This window comes from Varanus komodoensis, unplaced genomic scaffold, assembly GCF_004798865.1.
Source record: "Varanus komodoensis strain SLA01 unplaced genomic scaffold, ASM479886v1 scaffold56, whole genome shotgun sequence".
Lineage (NCBI taxonomy): Eukaryota > Metazoa > Chordata > Lepidosauria > Squamata > Varanidae > Varanus > Varanus komodoensis.
Genome location: NW_025336169.1, coordinates 4444773 through 4469687, shown reverse-complemented (window position 1 = coordinate 4469687; position 24915 = coordinate 4444773). Strand labels below are relative to the sequence as shown.

Here is a 24915-nt window from a genome sequence, read left to right as displayed (position 1 = left end):
GAGGGGAGGGGAGGGGAGGGGAGGCAGCACAAGCCAGTCCAGGATGGCTCCTATGCCTCCTGCAGCCTCTTCTCCTCTTCCTGGTCAGGAGCAGCAGCAAAGGTGGCCCAGGTCACCTCTGCCACTCCCCTGGCTCTGCATGAGATGCTCGTAAGGGTCCGCATCTGGGGGCTTAGGAGCAATTCATGGGATTGTGCCTGCAGTGAACTTCATGGCCAAATGAGGACTAGAACCTTGTTCTTCGCAGTCCTAGTGCAACACCCTAACCAATCTGATGCTTTTGTTACAGCCTATTCAGCACCCGACAAAGAGCTTTCCATTCTCCCTGGCCATTTAAGAATTGCTTTTCGTGTTTCAGTTGCTGTGGTTTTATATGTTGGAGAGTATGTACTCTTTGCTGATGGTTTTGTATGGCTCTTGTGATAGGCTCTTTTTGCTGATTGTTACATCATGTGTATTTTATATGTTAATGGATTGTGTACCTGCCTGAGAATTGGGCTGTTGGGAATTTCATAGGTAAACAAACAAACAGGCACTCTGAGTGGAAGTTTCACTTGGCTAAAGTCTTCCCGCAGACCACTCCTCGAGGAACCCTCATCCGATTCCTTGTCAAATGCTCCCCCTGTGGCCAGGAGTTCCACCAGCAAAATTTGCCTTGGGTGCCTGGAGCCCGTCTCCTCATCTGCTGCAAATCAGCCTCAAACAATAGTCCTGAGCCTTTGTATTGCATGAGAGGGGAAATTGCTTTTCTTTACTTGGTCCCTCATTTTAGAAACGTCTGCCCTGGCCCTTCCTCTGTGCCATCTTTTTCTTCCAAAGGAAACCTTCCGTAGACGCCTTTGTGTCCCAGCCTGTAGGCACTCTAAAGGTGGTGGCATGAATAAGCAGCCAAGCCAAACCCAAATCGTCATTTAGGCCAGAGATCCCATCATGACATGTAACTGCAGTTGTTGGAGCAGAACAGTAAAACAGGAGTAAGGAAAACACCAAAAATAACATAATCCAAATCCATAATCCATCTAAAAGGATGGATTAAAAATTAAACATGCTTGCATACATAACCAAGAATCATGCATGATAAGCAGTGCCCATATTATTTATTTCACAATTGCTCAGCCATTACTTAATTGGAATACCGTCTGAGTGGCTGCCGCGAAAGGCTGTTTGTGCTGTATCCGCCTGATTGATGTTGGCCACATGGTACGAAAATGACAAAACCCAACTCTCCTTCTAAGCAGTATATCAAAGGGACTTGTGAAGCGGGAGCAGCGCGTGTTTAAATATGGGTAAGAGAGCTTGCGTGTGCGCATTTGTGGCAGGGGAGTGCCGGGTTCTTGAATGGCTCGCCGCTGTGTAGTGTGGGATGAGGTCAGCCGCTCCTCACCACCGCTGGGACAAGTTTCAAGAAGGGTTCCCAAATATAGCCACATACTGGCAGCTGCCTGGGTGGGAGGCAAGCTGAGTGGGCGAAGCCTCTGGGCGACCTTGTCTAGGCCGTGGAGGCGGCTGATGGTCTCACACCAGGCACGGCGGGGCAGCCAGAGGGATGCCAGTCCCTGCACAGGTGTGTCAGGGCAGCCGAGGCTGCGTGATCCGTGCCCTGAAGCGAGTGCACGCACGGCGTTTGCACGCAGACAGACTGGGCTGTGCTCCGAGACAAGACCGACTCTGTGAATGATGCAAGCAAGACCAGCGCTTTGCATAATCGCTCCCTTACTGTGCAAAATCCCCTCCACCACGTTTTGACTGGTTTGTGTGTAAATCTGGGTTTCCTGCCCTGGGGAGGCATAAAAGTTCTGTCCCCGCCAGTAACGATCTTACTTGGCCATCTAAGGAAATGTCTCTCACTTGTAAGCTTTTAGCAGGCATGGGGCAAATGTTTGGGGATATTGGCTTGCGATGCTGCGACGTGTGCTGGGGCTCAGCCTGCCTTTCAGGGACTCTTCAGGCCATGCCCCCTTCCTCTGGCCACCCCACATTTCCCACAACCATCCACTGTTGGAGGCCTTTCTGGTTTCCTTCTCTCTAAAGGGTTTAAGAGTTTGAAGTTAAAATCAGCTGGTGTTTTGGGCTTTGTCCCTTTCGCCCTCAAGCTTACTTACCAGGGGAATGCAGGACCTGAACACTTCTCCAGAATGGAATTTGGGCCAAGAGCCAAAAGAGATCCTTGGCCATAAGGACTAGAAACTTGCCTTCTGAAAGGACAGAGCTTTTTCAGAACCTGGGTCCTGCATCTTGTGTACAAGTGCAGCATGCAACACACAACACACAACAGCCTTGAGTGCTGTTGGACTTCGAACACCATTCATCCCCTTTTTGCTGGTCAATCTGGAAGCAATTTCGGCATGGAGGACTTGGGATGCCAAAGCCGGCCAGGGGGCGGGGGGTTGGAGATGCACTCTGCTAAGCGTTACCAGCGTGACTGCCTTCCCTGTGCCCCATCTGGAAGATGTCAGCACACCGCTGGATACTAGAAACGGTCATTTACACAGGGCTAAAAATATCCATTCTTCTGCCGCCATCTTTGGCGTGAAGCCGGCAGCTGTTGAGGCCCGGTCTCCATGGTGACGCGGGTCCACGTGTGCTCACAAGGCCTGTGCCCGGCCAGCGGGCCACATGTGCTGCGTCTCACACTGCGCACCGCACAGTAATCGGGCTGCGGGGAGGAGCGCATGTCGGAAGAGAGTGCATTGTCGGTCTTGCCGCATCCCAGCCCAATCTGGAGAAGCAGAGCCCCAGGCGGTGGATTAGAGTGGGCGAGCGAGCGAGCGCGACAAGGGATTTGGGATGGAAATTTCCTCTGGGCCAGAAAGGGCTCGGTCAATGATTCTCCATAAAGAGGACCTTTTCTCGCTGCCCCCCCCCCCTGCCGCCATGCCTCCACTCTCCTGCACGTTGTCCGCATCTGCTTGGGAGGGAAAGCAGCACTTGGCAGCCCCATCTCCGTGCACAGGCGGAAATTTTGGATGAAAACATTGGCTTGGCAGGAAGCCGTGCAGGAAAGCTTGCCCGGCAAATGCGGCAGGCGGTTCAGAGCCAGCCCAGTGCAGATGCCTGGCGAAACCCTCGCTCTGCCCCAGACCCTGCGACGTGGCCCTCGGGCAAGCTCCCCTCCTGTCCAGGGTGTCAAGGCAGCTTTTGGGAGGGGGCTGTGTGGGAAGAGGGGCGAACAAAACCAAGCATCTGAAAACCTTCCACTCCCTAAATTCCACTCCCTATTTAAGGCATGCTGTTTTGGGAGGGCTTACACCAAGTAAGCAAGAGTACACATTGTAGAATTATCTTTGCAAATATTTAATATGCATAGCTTCCTGCATAATATGTACTCTTTTGTTTAGGAAGGGAGTGACAGAAGCACTAGAAGTTGCACATCTGGATTTTGAGGTTGCCTACAGCACTTTCAAATATACATTTGCAACCATAAGGGCTAGAAACTTGGCTGCTGTCACCACTTTTAAGCCCACAACAGAAGACAGTGAGCTAATGCTTTTCCGGGAATTAAATTCTCCAGGGTGGACTGGCAGTTTCACTCGCATCACTGAGGCGTATTCTTTGCTTTGGTGCAGATTCCCATTTCCCAATGGTGGAAATGGGCTGCTTCTGATTTTGTTTCTGAGGAGGGCTGTTTCTTTTGCAGGAATCCAGCCACCTTCTCCATCACATGGGGAGGCGTTTGCTTGAAACAGTAAAAACTCCCCTCCCAGAGAGCACTTTCTGCTATGTCCCAACCACCCCTGTGGGAATGGAGAGAGCAGGATCCCCCGTGATTGAGTCTGAATCGCCCTGGAGCCAAGCTGCGCACGGGGGGCAAGACTTGGGGGCCGTGCCCCTTCGGGAGGCCGTGGACCCCGGTGCCGTGGCCCCTGCAGCCACCCTGTGCGTAAGAAACAGCGTAGTGCAGGGCAATGCTCTGCGCTCGCTCCTTCCTCTTGCGAGGCTGCTCTGCCCGGGAGGGAGTAGCGGCTCCACTAATGCACCCGTGGCACCTTTGGAAATGGATGAGCTGGACACTGGTCAGCTGCCCATTCTTGCCCTCTCCTGCCTCTGGCTGCCTCCCTTGCACTCTGCGGGAAACACTTCCTGGAGCTGTTTGGGCTGGGGAGCGGCCGACTTGGCACGATTCCCGTTCTGCCTGCAAGGACACTTCTGCTTGGCATGGAAGGTTCTGGGTTTTCTGATTTCTTTCCCCGGCCACGTTCATCATTTCAGGTCCATGCCTTCTCCTCAGACATCTTTTACTGTGGGTGGAGGCGAAAGTGATGGAGCTCAGTTGGATCACATCTCTCTCAGTGCCTCCAGGTAGCTTGCCCCCCCCATTTTTATTTTGCTTCTTAAAATTTTAAAATCATTTTTTTCTTATCCAAGAGGCTGGCATGATGCAAATGAAGGACTGGCCTCGAACATCAGTTTTATTTGTGTTGAAAAGAGGGGTGTTGCATTTTGGGGCTCTGACCCCACCTCTGCCTAGGGTAATTTTCTTTTAATCTTCTTGTTGTTGTTGTTGTTAGTCGCGAAGTCGTGTCCTACCCATCGCGACCCCATGGACAACACTCCTCCAGGCCTTCCTGTCCTCTACCATCTCCCAGAGTCCACCCAAGCTCACACCAACTGCCTCAGTGACTCCATCCAGCCACCTCATCCTCTGCCGTCCCCTCCTTCTTTTGCCATCCATTGTTCCCAGCATCAGGCTCTTCTCTAGGGAGTCCTTCCTTCTCAATAGGTGGCCGAAGTATTTGAGTTTCATCTTCAGGATCTGGCCTTCTAAAGAGCAGTCAGGGTTGATCTCCTCTAGGACTGACCAGTTTGATCGCCTTGCAGTCCAAGGGACTTGCAGGAGTCTCCTCCAGCACCACAATTCAAAGGCCTCAATCCTTTTGCACTCAGCCTTCCTTAGGGTCCAGCTTTCACAGCCATGCATTGCAACTGGGAAAACCATGGCCTTGACTATACACACTTTTGTTGGCCGGGTGATGACTCTGCTTCCCTGTTGCTTTCTGGGAAGGGAATATTTTGTGTCTGGCCATGACAGTACAGCTGACTATGTGATCATGGGATTTGTAGTCCAGTGCATGAAAAGGCACCAGGATGGGGAAGGTCGCCACAGGGCAAGGGAACAACCCTTCCCCAGCTGTTCCTTTCTTTAGGGCTTCTCTTCCAAAGTTCTTTCAGTTGCTGATTAATTTATTTGGAAAGCCACCATTCCCGTTTCTGCTCTCATGCAACAGGTAAGTAGTCCAGGTCTGGGTTAAAAGTCCTACTCAGCCATACACCTCATGGAGTAACTTTGGTTAGTCCCATTTTCTTACCCTGGCCTACCAAACAGGGTTGTTGTGAAGATAAAATGAAGATCTAGAAGCAGCTGCAGCCTAGCTGGGAAATGATGGAAACGGTAGAATGTTTGTCTGTCTAAACCTGCATAGGATCGCACCCTAAATAGCCCAGGCAAAAAGCTACATACCTTTCTATCACTCTTGAGTAGTCACCCTTTCCAAAAATGTCAGTCAGGAGTTTTAAGTAATAGCTATTTGGATGTTAATTTTTTGAAAATATGCGTCTGAGGAAATAATGAATCTAGTGGGAAGAGGTGTGTATCCCTTGAGCCTTTTGGCTTTGATTACACAGGTGGCATGTTTATGCTGAGGCTGCGAAACTGTGCAATGTCATGCAAGTCACATTACTGGGGTTAGTGGTACATGGACTGGTTTGTCATCGGGGCACCATGTTGCCTCCCCATCCCTTTGGGCAGACCTTGGGGCCATCCGTGTCCTGAGAGACCTTTTTGTTAAGAGCGAGAGACAGAGAGAGCATGAGATGAATATTCTAGTCCTCAGTATTTCGTTGTTAGCATGCTGAAGTAAGCAAAAGGAAATCCGGATTAATTTATCAAGGGCTGACGTGATCAGCGGTGCCTCATCAGATCCCACACACCTGGAACCCTCATTCTGAGTGTTTCAGCTTCATCTTCCAGTCCCCAAGGCTGCAGAAGTGGGGTCTGGAAACATCCCCTTCGGGAAAACCCAGAAGGCGCTGGAGGAGTTTCTTTCAGGGAGTGGATGTGGCTCTACCATCCTGCTCAGTCCGTCGCCTCTCCCCACAATTAACAGAAAGAAAATGAATAATGCAGAGTGTGTCTTTGCACGTATTCAAAAGCACATGCCAATGGATTTGGAGGCCTCATCAGCAAGCTTGCACTTCCTGAGCATATTTTATTCCAACTGCGGCAGTTTCAACTTTCCTAACTCCCATGTCCACCTCCCAAACATTATGATCATAATTTGAGGCCCTTCTCCAGGAGCATCCACAGAGTGAGGCCATGTGCGTTTCTACTAGAGAAGACGGCCTTCTTAGTGGTGGCTCCCTCTTTGTGGAATGTCCTCCCCAGAGAGGTTTACTTGGATGCTCTGCTGTGGTCTTTTCTCCCAGACATTTCAAGAATGGATTTTTCTTTTAGGACTCTAAAAGAAGGAGTTGAGCAACTTCTGGCTCTGTGCTTGATCCATTTGGAGGGTCCTGGCCTGGCCTGGCGCTTTCCAGATGTGTTCAATTACAACTCCCATAATTCCAGCTGGGCCTAGGATCCCCAGGCTGCAGGTCCACTTCATGGAGTGTCTGTTGCTGTCAGTGCAAACTCGTTTCCCCACTCATCCGAATTGCCAGCTGCAATTAGCAGCTGTTTTCAACTCGCAGGGGAGTTTTCAGAGGGTGCTTCACCTGGTAGGAAGCTCTCCCCCTTCCACCTGCTGCAGCATGTTCCAGTCACACACATCTTCCCCCGCGTGGCAGTCATGACTTTTCTCATCAGTTTGGGATGGTCATAGCTCTGCGCCGAGTTGGCATGTTGAGGCACCTTTGCTAAGCTGGAAAGATGCAGGCCTGCAGCTGGATGGGGGACCACAATAGAGGCGGAACCGGGGGTGGGACTCCACAGCCTAAATGGGCCCTTCCAACTCTTCTATTCTATTTTCTCGGTCAGGAAACCAATGAATTGAAGAACTGATTGTATTTGAGATGATTCAGGTGAGAAATCAGCAGGTGGCTTTGCCTCCTGAAAAAGTTAATGCTATCATAGTATTTATGCTTATACAAATACGAGTTTTCATATGTAGGTTTTACGGATTTGTGTTTTATGTGCCTGGATCCCAGATCTTCTAAGTGGCTGGCAGTGTCCCTGAGTCTCAGCCAGCTGATTGAGAATGATGGGAGCTGTAGGTCAACACCCCTGCAAGGCACCAGGTTGGGGATGGCTCATCTGAGGGTAAGGTGCAAAGGTGGCCGAGTGGGAGTTGAAGGAAGGTCCAGCTCCGTGAGATGAGCGTCACCAGAGCTGCTCTTGCCCTCCGTTTCCCTCGGGAGCAGATTGTGTGCCATCCACAAAAATCAGATCTGGTCAGCTTCCTCTCCCCACCCCGAAGGCGTTCCAAAGTCCCGAGGCTTTCCTAGCAGATGCTCTGTCAGAGTCCACCTCCTTGCCTTCCAAAGCTAAACCAAATGTGGAAAGTTGTGGTCACGCTTCCCCCAGTTTCAGCAGGAAAATTCCACTTTCTCTTCTTTCCTTGTTCCTTTATAGCCAGAGCAGTATTAGAACCAGAGTTGTAAAATTCCACAGATCTATTTTGCTCCATCCTGGGAAAATAAAGCACTGTACTTTTTCCACCATTGGGGGAAACGCTTATCTCTCTTAAAAGCTTTGCCAAGGCTTGTGGTGGCTCAAGAAACCAAAAGGCTGGCGACACAAATAATTCAACCCTGAAATTGGCAGAAGCCATAAAAGAATACAGGGGCAAAACACCAGGAAGGGAATCACGGCCAGAACACTTTGCAAAATAAACAGGACCTGTTGCAAAGCCAGGAACAAGATGCAACGCGGCAATTCATCCCATGCCCTCAGGACCTCAGGACCTCATCTGCGCCGCACACGTTCTGCTAAGGCAGATGCACTTTGTATGTTTGCCCATCTAGGCCAGGACATGTACCTCAGTCTCCATGGGCAAGAGTGGGCAGAATGTGGGTCTTCAGACATCAACTCCCAGCATGCCTGACCATTGGTCATGGTACTAGGGGCTTCTGGGAGTAGAAGTCCAAAACGTCTAGTGTTCTAATGCAGTGGTGGCCAACCTATGGCACGTGTGCCGCAGCAGGCACACAGAGCCCTCTCTGCCGGCACGCGAGCCAAGTCGCCCCAGCAGCCGAGCACTGGATAAAATCACCCGCAGGCCATGCGCACACTCGGAAAGGAGTAGCAGACCAGGCGATGACGTCACGAGCCGCGACTCATTAGCCGCAACTCGTCTGAGCTTTCGCATGGCCAGCCAGTGCACTGCCAAGGATGTGTATATATATATATATATTTGCTTGGACTGGCTGCGAGTTGCTTTTTCTAAACTAAAACCTCAGTATTCAGGTTTTATCGCAGTGTTGGCACTTTGTGATACATAAGTGGGTTTTGGGCTGCAGTTTGGGCACTCGGTCTCTAAAGGTTTGCCATCCCTGTTCTAATGTGTGCCAACCCTGCCCTTCTGCTGGCCAACTTGTGGGGGAGACTGGCCCACTCACTCCGGATCAGCCTTTCTGGCAAGTTTGCCTGTACATTCTGATCCTCCAGGGAGGCCCTACTCTGTATTATGATTGGAAATTAAGTACATGAATGATCTGTAAAGGACAGACCCTTCTCTGTGGTGGCAGCCAGACTCTGGAGCGCGTTCCCTAAGCACACATGCCTGGCATCAGCACTGCCCTCTTTTGGAAGCCAGTTTAAAGCCGTTGCATTTTTAATGCTTCTCTGATCATATCTGGTAGTATTTTTACTGTATTTTATTAACTTGCTTTTATGGGCTGTTGTAAACCACCTGGAGAGCTTCAGCTATGCCCTGATATAAAAATGAAATAAAAATTTGCCCAGGAATTTGTCCTGTGTATTTTTTACTGCTTGGAAACGGATTGTATATTCTATTGCTTTTTTAGTTTCGAATGTATGCGGTGTTGCTGTATGGAACAGCTGGCCTTTGGGCATTCCGCCCCGCAAACCTTTTTGGGATGAGGATGGTGTGGACCATAAACCCAGGCCTGGGCCTTTCCCAGAAACACCCCCACTTTTCTCTGTGTGGCTGGCTTTCCTCACACAGGGCCAGCGTCTTTGGCCATCTGAGTGGGAAGCAGCTTGGTTGGGGGTTTCGATCAGGGCAGGCCCGCACACTGGCCCAGTGCTCACCCAGCAAAGGTGGGGAGCCTCACATCTGGCGTGAACTCTGGCCCTCCCCACACGGCCAGGCCCCTTCCTCTGGCCCAGCCCTTCCCCCCAGCCTCCAGTCCCCAGCTTGGGTGCCATTTCCGCCCCTCGGAAGCGTGTCAGTCAGCAAAACCTTTAAGCTGCAACCTGCCTTTGGAACCTTTGGCCCCGCCGCCTTCACCTTTAGCCCCCCCCCACCACTGGAATGCCCTCCCCCAAGATCCCCCAAACTTGAATTGGGCCCTAGCGCTGAGAGCAGTTCCCCTCCTCTGGCCTGCACTGACTGGCTGCAACCCACAGGGTCTTTCCCAGCCTTCTTTCGGGGATGCTGCGGATCAAACCGGGGACCCCCACACACTGAGGACGTCTTTGGCCACGGGGAAAGCGAGAGGGTGCCACGCACGGAACGCTCTTGGCCTCCGCCTCCTGGCCTGCGGCCTCCTTCACCAGCCGAATGTCGCTTCGGGTGGAGCGTGCTCTGGCTTGCATACAAATTCGACCTGAAGACTCACTCCCATTTTCTCAGGAGCGGAACTGGTTCGTGACACAGGGACTGCCTGTGTTCTGCTCCCTGTCGCTTCCCCGAATTGGCAGCTGCAGGGCTGGGACTCGTCCCCTTCTGCATGCAGAGCGGGTGCCTGGCTGCTTTGCCAAGGGAACCCCGGGACTGAAAGGGCAGTGTTAGCAAGCCCCGCCCTTTGGAGTGGAGCAGCCTTGAACCTGGGCCTGCTAGGCAAGCCCTCTGCTGCCGAGCTGGGCCCCCCCACAACCCCAGACCACCCCGGGCCACCCAGGACCCAGTCTTCCCCGCAGCTGGAAGCAAGCTGTGCTCTCTCCATGCGCTCCGGCTGGTGGTCCCATAAAGCTTCCGTGGAGGGATTGGACCCCGGCTCTGCGGAAAAGCAGGCGCTGCTAAAATTGTCCCACTGTGACAGGTTAAGGGAAAATGTGTGGCATGGTTGGGTTTTCAAGCGTGTTTTTAAAAATATATGCATTTCTCACCTTTGCTCCTGGACTTGGTTTTGTGAGCCAGGATGTGACATTCTGGGGAGCCAGAGAAAATGGACACGGCTAGTTTGGACTAGATGGTGCCTCTCCGCATGGCGCTCGTTCGGAGGCGATCCCTTGGGGAGGGGGGTGCCTCCCAATGCTGCTGCTCGCGACCCGTGCCTGCCCCACCCTCGGCATCTGCTGGAGGAGAGCGGATCCCCATGGAGGGGGTTCCTGTGGGTTGGGGATCCATGCGACTGGGTTGCCCCAGATTGCCAGTGCTCGGGCAGGGAAAACAGTAAAAACGACAGCAAAAGGGCCGCTCGGAAAGAGGCAAGGAGAGGCAAGACGTGGCCTGAGGGCATCCCGCTTGCAAGGTCGGCCTTCCCTGCTTGGCGTTGTGCTTGTTCAAAGGAGCGCCTTGTGCCTCTTTTCGAAGGCGCCGCCGCCGCCGCCGCCGTGAGCACTGCGCCCTGAGGGTTTGGTGCTCCGAAGGTGCAAGCCACCGGCTGCTCCTCGGGGAGCCCGGGGGGGTTAGGAGTGCCGGGCGCAGCAATACAGCACTGCCTGTCCGGCCATTGTCTGCAGTTTTTTCCAGCGGGTTGTGGCTCTGCCCTGACCTGAGAAGTTATAAAACATGAAGCAGGAAGCGGCCTTTGGCCCAGAGCGACAGCGCTCAGTTGCAGCTGGGGAGGGGCACTTCCTTGTTGTGAACGGGTTGCCAAGGGGAGCCGCAGAACCATCCCCGTGGCTCAGTCTGTCGCCCGCTGTCCCCGATCGAGGCGGGACAGCCGAGCTTGCCCACGACATGTGAAACCAGCTCCAGCTCCATCGCTGGTCTTTGACTGCAATAAAGTCTGTCTGTCTGTCTGTCTGTCTGTCTATATTAAACCCAGGTTTCCTTTGAGCAGCTTTCTTCCCTCCCCCCTCACTGTTGCCCCTTGCATTGTATGCTCGCGACCACCCTGCAAGGTGGGCCAGGCCAAGAGAGAGACGAGGCCGCGGTTCCTCCAAACACTGTGCTGGAATCCCAGAGAATCCGGCTTGGCTGCACAGGCGAGCACTCAGGGGCAGCCCTCCCCAGTGCAGAGTTCCCCAGCTGGGTGAGATTACAACTCCCAGCAGCCCCAGCTGCCCCTGCTGGCTATGCCACACTGACCCTGGCTCTAGCCTTGCACAATCTGGGAGTTTAGAAATCAAATGAATGAAATAAAAGCAACCACAGTGAGCAGAAGACATGCAAGCAGCTGCGAGCTTTTAGGACGAACAGACTGTGGTGCTGAGGGGGAGGTGAACACAGGCCGGGGGAGTTGCTCTTGCACAGGGACAGCCAGCGGCCCCCATTCACAGGACACAGGAGAGCAAATGTGTGCAAAGCGCTGAAGAAACTCTGTCCCTGCTTCCACCGTCCAGGGTCTTGAGGAGATGATGGAAGGGGAAAGGGCAGCTGTTCCCTGGCACACCCTCGAGGGCCCCGCTCACGCTGTGCAGAAGCCGCTCAGTCCCCCTGCCTCCGCTTTCCCACACCTTGCATTGCGACCTGGAGCCGAAATGCATTTAGGCGGCATTGTTAGCCGCTGAGATACACACACACACACACACACACACACCTCAACACTGCAAAGGTGCAAAACGTTCTCACTGAAGTTGGGTAAACAGAACACGCCGGCGTTTGATGGTTGCACAAGAGTGGCACATCTTGGGAGAAGCGGCTTGGCTGTGACGCGAGTGGAAATATGTCCTGGGGCAGAAATCAGTGTAGGTGGTTGAGGATCCAAGGCATGGGATGGGAAGGAACAGACGGGTGGGGGGGAGGGGGGAGGCAGGCTTGGTTTTCGGTGAATTTGCTGCCAAACACTGACCGTTGTGTGTTCTCTCCCCCCCACCTCCGTCTCTCCCCCACCCCCGTTTTCCCCCCCAGGTAAGGGAGATCCTGGGCCACTGCACCTGCCCCTCCCAGTTCCCCATGGTCAAAGTCTCAGAGGGCAAGTACAAAGTGGGAGACTCCAACGCGCTCATCTTCGTCCGGGTAAGCTCCGCGGCGGGGCCTCCCCTCCATCCTGCCGCTTTCCTCTCTCTCCTCTCAAGCAGGCTTCTGCTCCTGTGCGATCGGATTCAGGACCCCCCTGCAGACTCCGAAAGCCCCTTGGCTGCTTCTGAGCTCTAAGAGCCAGGAAGGCCAGTGCTCCTCAGCGTTACCTGTCTTTGGAGGCTCGGGCACTCTGCCTTTTCCGGAGCAAAGCTTTTTCTTTCCTTTAGACCGCAGCCAATGCCCCAAGCGGTCACCTGGAAATTTATCACCTGGAGGTTTTGCCCATCCCCAGGAACAGTGTTCCCAAGCCAGCACCTTTGAGATGCATTGAACTACTGCTCCCATCACCCCCAACAGCCATGTTGTCTGAGAATGGTGGGAATAGTACTCCAATACTTCTGGAGAGTGCCTGGTAGGAGGGAAAAGTCCTAAATCAATTGTGATCTTCTTCAGTATGTTTATTTGACTTATAATTAATGAACAGCACCTTTTAAAAATGAAAAATGGCGACTGTGTTAATTCTGAAGAGGCCTATGGTCCCCAAACGACTGATGAATTCATTATGTGAGAAACCTCCAGGTTATTATTGAAGGTGTCACACAAGAGTAGCCGTTGTTGGTTTGCTGGCTGGTTTTTTTGCTGCAGTGCACTAGCATGATCTCTCCTCTGGAAACTGTGACTGTTGCAGTGCCGTGCGAATACTGCAGTAGCGGTTTTCCAATAGTGCAAGGTAACTGATCTGAAATATTTGACTTGGAGAGAATCAGTAAGCCATACTAAACACAATCCCATTTTACTCTGAAGTAAGCCCTGCTAAGTGCAGTGATACAGATAAGCCTGCAGCCTTAATATGGTCTGGATGTTATTTTTGAACAAATGCAAAGCATTTGTGTGCGTGGGCGGGGGCAGGAATGCTATTTACTGAAATGCATCTAAAGTCTCAGACAGAAAAAAGTCCAGCATAGCCGGGAGCTGCAGAGCCTTTTTCTCTCTAAACTGGCATAGGAACAGCCCCTGAAAATCTTCAGGCATGGCAACACAACAGCGTGTTTTTGTGTTACACTGTTTAAATTTTAAGAAAGCAGCAATGAACGCTATGGGAAACGGTTGGCGTGCTAATTTTAGCCTGGCCAGAGAGCTGGACGAAAGAAATGTTTCCTAGGGTTAGCAATTTGAAGAACAGTAATTGCAGCTTTGAAACTGCTGCCCAATTTGGATGGAGCCGTGTCCATTCATTATGTCGCCACTGCCCACCAATCCGGGGCATGGTTACTCACAAGTAAATTGCACTGTGTTCAGTAGTGCTTCCCCCCAGGTAAGTGTGCACAGATCGCAGGCTATGTTTGTGGAATGGTGCGATTCTGGAAACGGGAAATGTGGGGCAAAAAAATGTAGCGGGTAAGAAGCATCTCCCATCTCATTGCTACAGGGGTTGGGCGAGGCAGGCAGGCTGGACGTGTAGCGGAACCCCTAGCCCCTTTAGCCGAAGAGTCGCCTGCGCTGGCAGGCAGTCACTTCCCAGGGTTTCAGAAGAGACGTTTCTGATCCAATCTGAGTTGCCAGCGACCTGGTACCTTCCGCGTGCCAAGCAAGTGGCTGCTGCGGGGCAGTTCTGGCAATCCAGGCATCCTGTAGCCTTGGAGGAGCTCTGGATCTGCAGCTGCGGTACCCAGTCCGAGCTCTGAGAAGGCTTGGAAAGGATGTATGCAGGAGCTGGCCCGCTTCCTTAACTGAGCTAAGTCCATGGTCCCAGCTTTATCCGGGTGGGTAACCCATGGGTGGCATGCAGCCCCCGGGGTCTCCCTCACGGCTCAGGATGCCCTAGCCCCTCTCCAGATAGCCTGCCCTGCATGCCCCTTTCTGCATCCCCCCCTTCGAGGGCTAGCACTGATTGTGTTTGTGGGCTGCTTCAGCCCCCAGGCCTTGTGGTTCCTCTCACAGGAATTACGTTGTGGAGAGAGAAAGAGCAAGACGCATCTTTGGCCATCTGGCCGGCTGCATTCCGGGGATGCTGCGATGGGTGTCTGTGTTGCCTCTGCGGGTGAGGGAGAGGGGGAGATGGAGAGCGGGCAAGGGCCGGCCAGCCCTCCTGGGCAAGAGTTGGCCCACTCCTCAGCCGCAGAAACATTAGCAGCTGCCCGGGATTCCTGCAGGAGGCGTTCCTAGCCCTGCCGGGGGATCCAAAGGGTCACGTCAGGGATGCTTTGGATGCATGGAGCTAAGAGACTTTCCCCCAGTTCTTTCCCACCCCTTTTGGAGGGGGAGAGGAGGGGGCGCTGGCAAGCTGCAGGAGGAAATGTTGGGACTCTGAGAGCTTGTGGGGCCACAGTTGTGCAGAGACAGAGGGAGGGGGGCTCTGGCATGGGTGCATTCAAAGAATATTTGGGAAGTCCAAGAGCTGCACAGTCTTGGTTCGAATGAACAAATTTTGCCCAGGACACTCGCGGGCCCCAACCTGGCGCCTTCCAGACGTGTTGGACTAGGATGCCCACAACCCTCCAGCCAGATGTTGCCTGCCGACACATCTGGAGGATACAGGGTTGGGGAAGGCTGCTTGGGATCAAGGGAGTTATGGGATTATCCTTTAAAGCGGCTGCTTTGGTGGCTTGAAATCCAACACCATTTTCTGTTGGCTTGTTTTTAATCAGAGCTTTAAACGCTGCCACATGGGCAGCCCCATGATTCAGAATTTCTCAATTGCATGTTTTATCAGCTACTCTGGCTCTCTCCCTGGCCCCTGCTGGATGTTTCCCTTAATCCTTAAAATCACGGCAGAGAAGACAGTGGTGGAGGCGCCCTTGGCCACGTGTGCCACATTAGAGAGCCAGGCGGGTGGTTTGTGGCCGCATCTCTGTTGACCTGCTTGGCCACGACAGAGGCAGTTCTACCTACAAACCGGCGCGTGCGACTTTTACGCAGCTCCAGGCACTCTCCTGACCTTCGATACCTCCCGATTGCCGAAGCACTCTGGATGGCTGCCCTTTCTTCTTTTTCTCTTTCGGTGATGCGTGGCCTCTTTTTTGGCAGTGTTTGCATGGATCCCTAAGAGAAACGCTTCTGCCACCAACTGTTGAGAAGTCCCATGTCCCACTGCAGTTCTGGGCTGGGCTTCCCAGGGGTCTTTCCTCGCCTCTTTTAAGGCTGCCTCCAAACATGTTTGTGAATGGAAAAGCCAAGGGTAAAAATAAAAATTATGCATTGTGGGCACAATTTGGTGCCCAGTTAAACAGAAAACTGCCCTACAACTCCCACTGGGCTCCAGCCAGGACTGAGTTGTAGGATTTTTTCCCTGCCCTAAATTATGGGTGTCCTGCTGGCCTTTAACTTTGCCCCAAATTTGTCTCTTCAGGCCACCGCTGCCCTCAGTCAACAACCCCATTTAGCATGGTATTTGCAGGGGAACTCTGAGTAGCAGAGACGGAGTGACCCTGTTTTACCCCCACTGCAGCCTTGCGAGGTAGGCTTGGCAAAAAGGGAGCTGGAATTCTGCACTGCAGAGTGTCCTATATAAACCAAGGAAACTGTACAAACGCAAACACATTTGATGCTTCCCCTGGTTTTGCCGGCTTGTATTCAGCTGTTAGGGAGCTCACACACACACACAAGCACCAATGCTATTCCAGCTGTGTTTAAAAACTGGGAGTGTCGGGGAAGAATGCCAAGCAGTAGGAGCATACCCTGACATGCCTCCTAGAAGTAATCCATTCTTCTGTTCTCTGAGATATTTCTGGCACACTCTGGAAATGTATCTTTGCACCTTGAGGGCTAGAAACTTGCTTTTAAAAACACAGAAAGGAACCTAAGATTCCCAGCAAGCAGAAATCTGTATTTGTGTGTAATACCAACCTGTGGGATTGGCACTTTGCCTCAGTGAGTGCCTGGACTCCCCTTGCCTCCGGTTCCCACTTCTGCTTTACATCCAGTTTAGCCGAGAAACCCGTTCTTGGGTTGTTCGCCATGATGTGAGAGGCAACCCGCAGTTAGTTAATCCATGGTTGGTCATTGCCTGGTGAGTACCATACTCTGGTTTTGCTGCATTTCTGCATAATCAGCCCGTATGGAGAGTCCTGCATGGACCAGGAGGCAGCAGGTGGCCCCAGATTGCTCACTGGAGCACGGCTGAGCAGGGATTTGAACCCATGCCTCTCAGCACAGGTCAAATGCCCTCCCTGCTGCGCCACATTTTGTCCAGGCACTAGGCCTGAGCCGCCCCCTCTTCGGCTTTCCACCCACCCTGCTCTGCGACTCTTCCAGGTGAAAGCGCAAGGCCTCTCCAGAGGCAACTCTGCCCGCAGGATGTAAACGTTGCTCCTTTGTTGCCCACCCAGGTGCTGAGGAGCCACGTGATGGTGCGCGTCGGGGGCGGCTGGGACACGCTGGAGCACTACCTGGACAAGCACGACCCATGCCGGTGCACCTCGCTCTGTGAGTGGCGGCCCGGGATGCCGAGAAGCGCTCCCCTCCTGCGCGGTGGAATCGGCCGCCTATGGCGCAAGACGGCCACGTTGGCACGGCAGCTGGCCTTTGCGGGTGGGCGGCCACGTTGCCACGGGACCTGGCCTTTGTGGGTGGGCGGCCACGTTGGCATGGCAGCTGGCCTTTGTGGGTGGGCGGCCACGTTGCCACGGGACCTGGCCTTTGTGGGTGGGCGGCCACGTTGCCACGGGACCTGGTCTTTGCGGGTGGACGGCCATGTTGCCACGGGACCTGGGAGGCTTCGAGGGTGGATCTTGGCCCTCTGCAAAGACTGCTGCCCTTACACCTGTCAGTTGTGAAAATGCCGGCGCCTTCACCTGTTCTTCCGCACAGAGCTTGAGGTGTTTCTTTCATGGGCAGAAGTGCCAAACAATCTTTGCTTAATGCGTGTAGGCCTGGTCGTGTGTTTGTTGTTACACCAAACCATTTGTGATCTTGTGCATCATGAGGAAATGAGATAGAAGTCTGATTTTTACTTTTTGGCAGCTGAAGAAACTTTGGGATGCTCTGGGATGTATTTGGGAGCTGCCATTGAAGGAGAGCATATCTGTGTGCTTTCCTGCCCCCCCCCCCCCCGGGGTTTTCCAAGAAAACTAATGATATAGCAGCTCACTTGGAGTTCTGGAAAGTGGGGGGCAGGAAGCAATATGATCCTGAACAATAATTACAGAATTAAATCATTAATTAAATTAATTCCAGGCTTCATGACTCCCTGAATAAAAACCCGATACTTTTGAGTCAGCTGAATTTCTCCAAACTTCGTTTTTAACCTAGGTCTGCCTTGCTCTCATTCTTGCTTGAGAGCTTATTGTTTCCTGCAAATGGAAAGAGTGTGCATTTTGATCAGCACATATGAACTAATGCACATTTTTTGGACATGATCTAAAGTTTGGAATATGGAAATATTTAACCCCAAACTGCACCTCCTTTTGCCTTTGGAGTCGTGAACGGGGCAAATTTGGATCCCTTGCAAACTGAGACAAAATTCTGGGTCATCCCGCTCTCTGAAGGGCTGGGGAATTTGTGGTGTTGCAGCAGCGCCCCCTTGTGGTTTGCAGGGGTCCTTGCTCTTTGCACCGATATGACCCACATTTGGCCAAAATTCTGTTTCCTTTCCTGCTGTTTGCTATGGACTGCACGTGTCAAAAGCAATTTTTAGAAGGGGCTTTCCTTAAAAAAGAACAGGAACAATAATCTTTTAGCCAGGAGCACAGCTGTCTCCCCTGCCTATGAGATGGGACAGCTTCCTGATTTGGGGACTAGCTTTTGCATCTCCCAGACAGTGCCAGCACAAAAACAAGCTGTGGGTGAAAGGCAGTCACAGGAGGGAACAATAAATGAGGCCGTTATGCTTTGTGTTTATTTATTTATTTGACTTCTATACTGCTCGATAGCCGAAGATTCCTGGGCAGTTTACAACAATTAGTAGATATAAACACCGAGTGTTCACTCTGCAAAGGAAACATGAACCTCCTGAAGGCATCACTGAATTCAAGCTGTCGCTATGGAATCCCACCGGGTTTGCAAAAAGTTGCTGGACCATAAGGATGGCTCCACTGCTGACCCTAAATCTATTTTCGAGGGTCCTGGATCTGCTGCACTGAGGCTACATCAGAAGCTTCATTGCCATCAGAAGACGATTTTAAAGGGGGTAATAGCTGGGGAGGGAAGAGTTAACTCTTCCCACCTGCTGCAGGGCCTTTATTCCCCCCTGCAACTTTTTCCCTTGCAAGGTAATTAGATTTAGGAAACATTTTTTCCTGTTGCTTTGGAATGATCTAAATTAGGGTGCAAATGAGCTGAAGAAAGAATTTATTGGAGGGGGTTTGGAGGAGGTATTAATGCCTGCTGTAGAATTTGAAGCCATTCCAGTAATTCTTTTTAAATTTCTATAGATAAATCTAGACAAGTATATGCCAACTTGATGCAATTTTGTGTCCTCTGGGCTTGGAGGTTAGGCCTTTCTGAATTTTTAATAAACACAGAGCATAATTCCTGGGAAGAGCCTGTCACTCCCTGCTGTTTTCATTGAAGAAGAGCATCTGTGCTCAGACCTAGCTTTGGTGGCACAGTTGGAAAGGAGCCATTCCCATTAAACGGGATCCACAGGTGTTTGCTTGGCTTACTGGCCGGCTGTTCTTCGCAACTGCCCCAGTCCCTCCCCTCGTGCCTCGTGCTTGCGTGGGCAGGGAGAAATCCCTTCGGGACTCCTGCTGATCATCTGCGTGAAAATGGCACTGGAAAGGACATCTCCAAGGAAGGGCCATTGGCCAGTGGACTGGCCTCGCTCACCCCGGGTGGGCTGACCGGCGGCTGGGGGGATGCTTGCAAATTCTGTTCGGTTTGCCTTGTCTCTCCAGGTACCCCTTCCCACGTTGGCTCACTTCTTCTGGCGCTCCTCCTTCTCTTTTGCAGCCCACCGCCTAACGCAGACGAGGGGACTTGGCTACTCCCCGCAGAAGATGGCCAACTCGGGCAGCCCCCAGGCAGCCAGCCCCAGCACCCAGCGCCGGGCTGAGGCATTGGCCCGGCACGAGCATGCCGAGCCCCTCCGTGCGGGAGACAGGCGGCTCTTGGCAGCTGGCGACCCAGGCCACACGAAGGGAAACCGTCCCGGCCACCCCACCAAGGCAGACCCCACCCCTCCGAGGCAGATTCCTGGCACCACGTCCAGTGGGAGGCTGGACGGTCTCTCTGCCAGGCCTGGTCCAACCGGCCAGAACTCTGCCGGCCCCTGGAGGGGACCCGCAGCCCAGGCGCACCGGGACACCTGTGAGTCACATGGCACAAACGCGCTCAGGTAAGACGTCCCAAGACAGGCGGCGGTTTGTGGCTTGGCTGCGGATTCTTGCTGGCAGCTGTCACTAAAACGCACCCAAAATTGTCATTGACTTGCAAAACGCAGCAGGCTTTGCATGGGTTGGAATCGTTTGATACAGCAGAATCGTTGTGCCTCTGAGTAGCCAGACATGGACAGAGCCAGAACCCCTGCTGGCACCCCCAGCCATGGCCCCTCCCCTGCCAGGTGCACCCACAGCCTCTGGGGAAGGTTCTGCATGCGCCATTCCCACGAGTGCCGGTCTTGGCTTCACCTGCTGGAAATTACCTCCGGTAGCCAAGGACACTGCTGTGGCCCTTCATGGACACTTTTAAATAAATGGATGTGTTTGAAAACCAGAATAATCCGGGGGGACAGAGCACTGGGGGGCCCTGAGAGTGGATGCCAGGTGTCTAGGTTGTGCGGTCTCGGACCCCTAAGGAGTACTGGTAGACAGAGAGGCAGACAGACACGTGTGATCACAATTGTGAGAATAAAAACTGGAGAAAACAGCCTCAAAACAGGAGCTGAGATGAAGGCAGATTAGAAATTTCCTTTCCAGAAACTTCCTCTTCTTCCCATACTGGTATCCAATTTCAGTCCATTCTTGTCTCTTTATTCCATCGAACTGGCCAATCGACCGCTGCAGCCTCGTTGCAGTCCTGCTTTTAAAAGGCTTCTTTCTTAGCTGTGTGTATGAAAACTGTGATTATCTGAATCACTAGCACTGAACTCGGGGCCACGGCAATGAAACCCGAGAGTCGGCCTAATTGCAGCTTGTGGAGTGTTGTCTGTGTGTTGGGGGAGGGAGGGAATGGCTCCTGTGGGAAAACGGGAACAAAAGCCCTCAGCCCTGGGACTAGCCAGTGTGACTCGCCCCCAGGGCAGAGGCGGGATGGGGCGGGGCGGGGGGCTCCCCATCTGCGCAGGGAAGGGCTGCCGGTTCTCGGCTCACCAGACAGTGCGCCCCAGAGAGGGCCCAGACCCAGGCACGTCAGCGAGCGCACAGATTTTTGCAGCCTGAGGACCGTCCGTCGCGTCGACTCTGCGGGCTCCCCTTCCTTCGCAAATGTTCCTTGCCCATGGGGTGGGCGCCCCTTCCCGGTGGCTTGCGCATTTCATTCGGCCGATGCTTGCCGCAGGAGTTTCTGCCCCGCATCTGCCCACTGGATTCCACTGCCTTCTGGGGTTATCCTCCCGCAGCCCGGGGCCCTCGAGATGTGTGGGGCTGCAACTCCTATCACACTCAGTGATTATGGGAATTGTAGTCCACCACAACGGCAAGGCACTGCGTCGGGGAGTTTCCTGCACCATGCGTCGCTTTGCATGGCTCCTTTTTCAGAAACTAACATTAGGATGTCCGGGATCGGCGTGCAGGCCGGCGGGCAGCTTCTCAAGGGTCTCGACTGGCTGGCAGGCAGGACCACCAGAGGCTGCTCTGATGGGCCCGATCCGTTGGCTCGCGGAGCCACGTGTCTCCTGGCCATGGCGGCCGTCTTGGTCTTTTCCCAACCCTGCAGTTCCCAACTCCGGATGTGATCCTGGATTCCATTATGTGGGCACACCTTCCATTTCCAAGCCCACGCTGTCTCTGGCCGAGCGTCCCCAGACTTCTGCCCTCAGCTCCGGTCCTGATGGGGGCGCTGCTCTTCTACCCAAGGGCATTTTTGGGGGGATGCTGGAACTGTCCTGAGAGCATCTATAGGAAAAGCCCATGTGCCCCACGGAGCTGCCGCCCCTCCCCCAAGCACCACCCATGAATCTGTCTTAAGATGGAGCCAGGTCATTGGTCCATCCACCCCAGTGTAGCTTACTCTGACTGGCAGCAGCTGCTTGGGGCAACGGCAGGGCTTGGACTGGGGCCTTTGGTGGCCGAAGGGGTGCTCTGCCTCTGAGGCCCGAACCGCTCCGGGCAAGCGCGGGGACGTCACTGCCCGCCCCTGGCTGGCTCTGGAGGGGGCACTTTGCGGAGGGCTGTGCGCTCATTTTCTCCTCTCTCAGTCCCTACAGTCAGTGCTGGAGTGGCCCTCCCATCCTCCCACCCTATTAGCTGTGCTGACTGAGGCTGATGGGAGTTGTAGTCCAATAATGTCTTGCCCACCCCTGCCCTAGGCAAGCTCGGTGCTCCTTTGGGAAGCTGCAGCTTCTCCATGTTTGGGGATGAAAGGTATTGATTGATTGATTGATTGGTTGCTTTTCTATCCCCACCTTTACAGAAGGTTGAAGGGAGAGATGCTGATATGGGGAATGGGGAGACCATGAGGGAGTGACCGGCTGGCTTTCCCGAGGTCGGAAGGACATCTGTGGTGGGAAATGGCGTTGCTGCCAGTCAGAGCTGGAACGAGGCCCGCTGCCCTGTGCTTTTAAGTTGCCTTATCAGTTTGTTCCTTTGCCTTCCAGCAGCTTCCCTTTTGCTGTTGCGTTTTGCTGTTTCTATGCAATGTTTATCTCGCTTCCTGGTTACTAATTGCACTGGAGCTCTTGTGTGTGCGTTACGCAATGACTCCATGGGACAACAGTGTGCTCCATGCAGATACTCCCAGACTCTCAGCTTCTGTCTGCCCTCCCTCTCCATTGACCAAAGCAAGTTTCTGGCCTTCATGATATGGAGATACTGTGTGGCCCACGCATGCAACGCTCTCTGCAGCCGGGGGGGTGGCCGTCAAAGAGTGCTGCTGGCCCGGACGGCTTCCCGCAGGCCAGTGTCCAAGCTTTGTGGAGCAGGAGGTCCCATTGCTCATCAGTCCCTTTGGTTACAAGGATTTCTGGGGTGGGAAACACCACCCAAAGCATGTTGCAAGAGCAGGGAGGGAAGAAGGAAAAGAGAAGAGAAGAAGATCCAGGTTCTTGTCCTGAGTGAATTTGGGCCAGTCACAGGCTCTCAGCCCAGCCTACCTCACAGGGCTGTTGTTGCAAGGATACGATTGAGAGCAGCAGAAGGAAAATGTTGTAAGCTGCTCTGAGTTCTTTGTAAGAAAAAAACAGGATATACATCTAGTAAATAAACAAAGAAATAGTGGAGTATTTTCCTTCATACGTGGGGTTCTCAGTCTTTTCCCAGTGAGTCAGCCAGTAGGTAAAGGAAAAGTCTTGGGACTTTTCTCAGCAAAGCAGCAGCAAACCTTTAAATTCATATTCTTGGTTTCTTAGAATTTTCAGTCCTGTCAATTTCTAGCTGTAGTCAATGAAGCAAATGTATTCAGATCAATTCTTCCAGTATTTTTTATCATATTCAACATGTAAAAAAGCCCTGGAGTGGTTTATACAAGATGGTGCTTGCCCATAGGCTTGTAACCTAGGAAGTCAGGGCATGCGAGGAAAAGGGGATGAGGAGGGCAGAGGAAAAACATGAAGTGGCCTTTTGGCAGGGCTGGTGGAAAGGCTGCGCAGAGGGCTTCTGGGGAGGGCATTTGGGGACTTGGCGACCCACAGCAGGCTGCACTCGGGGCTTTGAAGAGCTACGGGGGCTGCGGTTGGCCATCCGTGCATTCTGGGGCTCGGGGAAGTCTCAGCTGCCCTGGCAAACAGGCTGCCCTCGTTCAGCCTTGCCCTCCCCAAAAATGCAATATGGATTACTCTGCAGGGGGATTGTCAAGGGTGGCTGACCAAATGTATGCGGGTGATAACGTAGTTCTGGCTCTTCGGTCTGACAGAAGTAATTGATTGCTGTTTGTGTCTCGCTGCTTCCTCTGCTCCAGGCCGCCCAGAGCCCGGCGTCTTTCTGGAGACAGCGACTCCTCGGCATCCTCCGTGCACAGCGGCACCCCGGGAAGGTGGCGCAATGAGGAGGGGAGCCCGGTGCTCCGGAAGGAGCCTGGGAGGCGGGTGCCCGACGGGGCGGCCCTGCAGCGCCTTGCCAGTCCGAGGAGGCAGCCGGCCAGCCGCAGCCAGTCCCGGGATCGGGCGGGCCTGCCGAGGCCGCCTCCGGGGGCCCGGCGGGTTGAGTCAGAAGAGCGCGGGCGGCCCCGGATGGCGAACGGGCACAGCAAGCCGCCCGCCCGGAGCCCACGCCCCAGGGCCCGCAGCCAGGGCAGGCCTCCCGGGGACCCCGTGCTGCTCATCAGCCGCGGGAAGGACGGGCAGCACTCGTGGGCGCGAGCCGAGAAGCCCCGGGAGAGCGTGGGGGGCTCCGGAAGATCCACGCCCAGGACCAAGAGCCCCGCCAGGGGCCACCTCACGCCGGTGGGCGCCCGGAGCCCAGCCCTCTCCTGCCGCAGGGGCTCTCTCCCTGCCCCGAAGGTGACGGAGCCGCTGGCCCGCACCCCTCCGCTCGCCCCGGCATCCCCGAAGCCGCGGGCCCCGAGGGCCCTGGCCCCTCACGGGCCTCCGAGGCAGCCCCAGCCCAGGGAGAGCTGGCAGTCCCCGGAGAGCCTGGTGCAGGGGCTGGAGGAGCTGGCACGCTCCTTCCGGACACCGCTGCACCTCGATCCAAGCCAGGAGCAGCAGCTCTTCCGGCGGCTGGAGGAGGAGTTCCTGGCCAACTCGCAGATGATGGGGGCGGAGGAGGAGGAGGAGGAGGAAGAGCGGGGCCCGGTGGAGCCGCTGGGCAGGCCCTGCGACGGCGCCCGGCTGCTGCAGACGACGCCGGATCAGGGGGCTGCCGACTCGGCCTACTGCTCCTCCAGCTCGTCGTCCTCGTCCCTCAGCTTCTTCAGCAAGTACAACCTCCAGCCGGAGCTGCATGAGGAGGCCAAGCGAAGCGCCTCCTCCCACAGGCTCTGGGCTCCCGAGATGGGCCCCGCGGCCCACGCCGACTGGCCCAACGGCTCTGCCGACACGCCCGACCTCTGGGACTCCCCCGGGCCCCACGAGCGGGCCGGGCGCTGGCGGAAGCCGGCCCTGTCCAGCTCCTCGGACGAGAGCAACTACTACGTGGGGCTGAACGACCTGCAGGAGGTCCAGGAGGGGGTGGAGGCCCCCGAGCCCCTGCTGGACAGTCCGTGGGCCTTGGTGGAACTGATAGCCCCCGAGGGGCACCTGGGGCCTTTGCCCCATGCGCTCACCCGGGACACTCCTGGGGAGCCATTCGGCGGGTCCTCGGAAGCCGCCGAGACAGTGGTCCTCCGACCAAAGTCGTCCCTGAAGAAACCGGACCGTGTGCCTTCCATGTACAAGCTCAAGCTGCGCCCCCGGATCAGGCCCCGCACGGACTCCCAGCCGGACAAGGCGCCCTCCAGGATCCCCACCCCACTCAGCTACAAGGCCGCGGGGGTCAGCAAGGCCCCGGCAGGGGGGGCGCTGCCCAAAGAGAGCCCCTCCCGGCGGCCCGCGGAGCACCGGCCCTGGGGACCCCTGCACAACGCCTTCTCGTTCGCGGAGCCGCCCCAGGGCCCGGCAGAGTCCGGGGCAGCTGACGGGGGCGCGTGGGCCTGA

At 54.4% G+C, this 24915-nt stretch overlaps 1 protein-coding gene across 2 annotated transcripts in view; it reads left to right on the top strand.

Annotated features, from left to right (window-relative positions):
* GAS2L1 (growth arrest specific 2 like 1) overlaps window positions 1–24915 on the top strand; it is a 48303-nt gene extending 23388 nt beyond the window's left edge. For both annotated transcript variants that reach the window (XM_044448965.1, XM_044448966.1), the window contains 4 exons: window positions 12138–12245; window positions 16577–16673; window positions 19140–19524; window positions 23241–24915. In XM_044448965.1, the coding sequence (XP_044304900.1) occupies window positions 12138–12245; window positions 16577–16673; window positions 19140–19524; window positions 23241–24915 (2265 nt within the window). The remainder of the gene's footprint in view (window positions 1–12137; window positions 12246–16576; window positions 16674–19139; window positions 19525–23240) is intronic.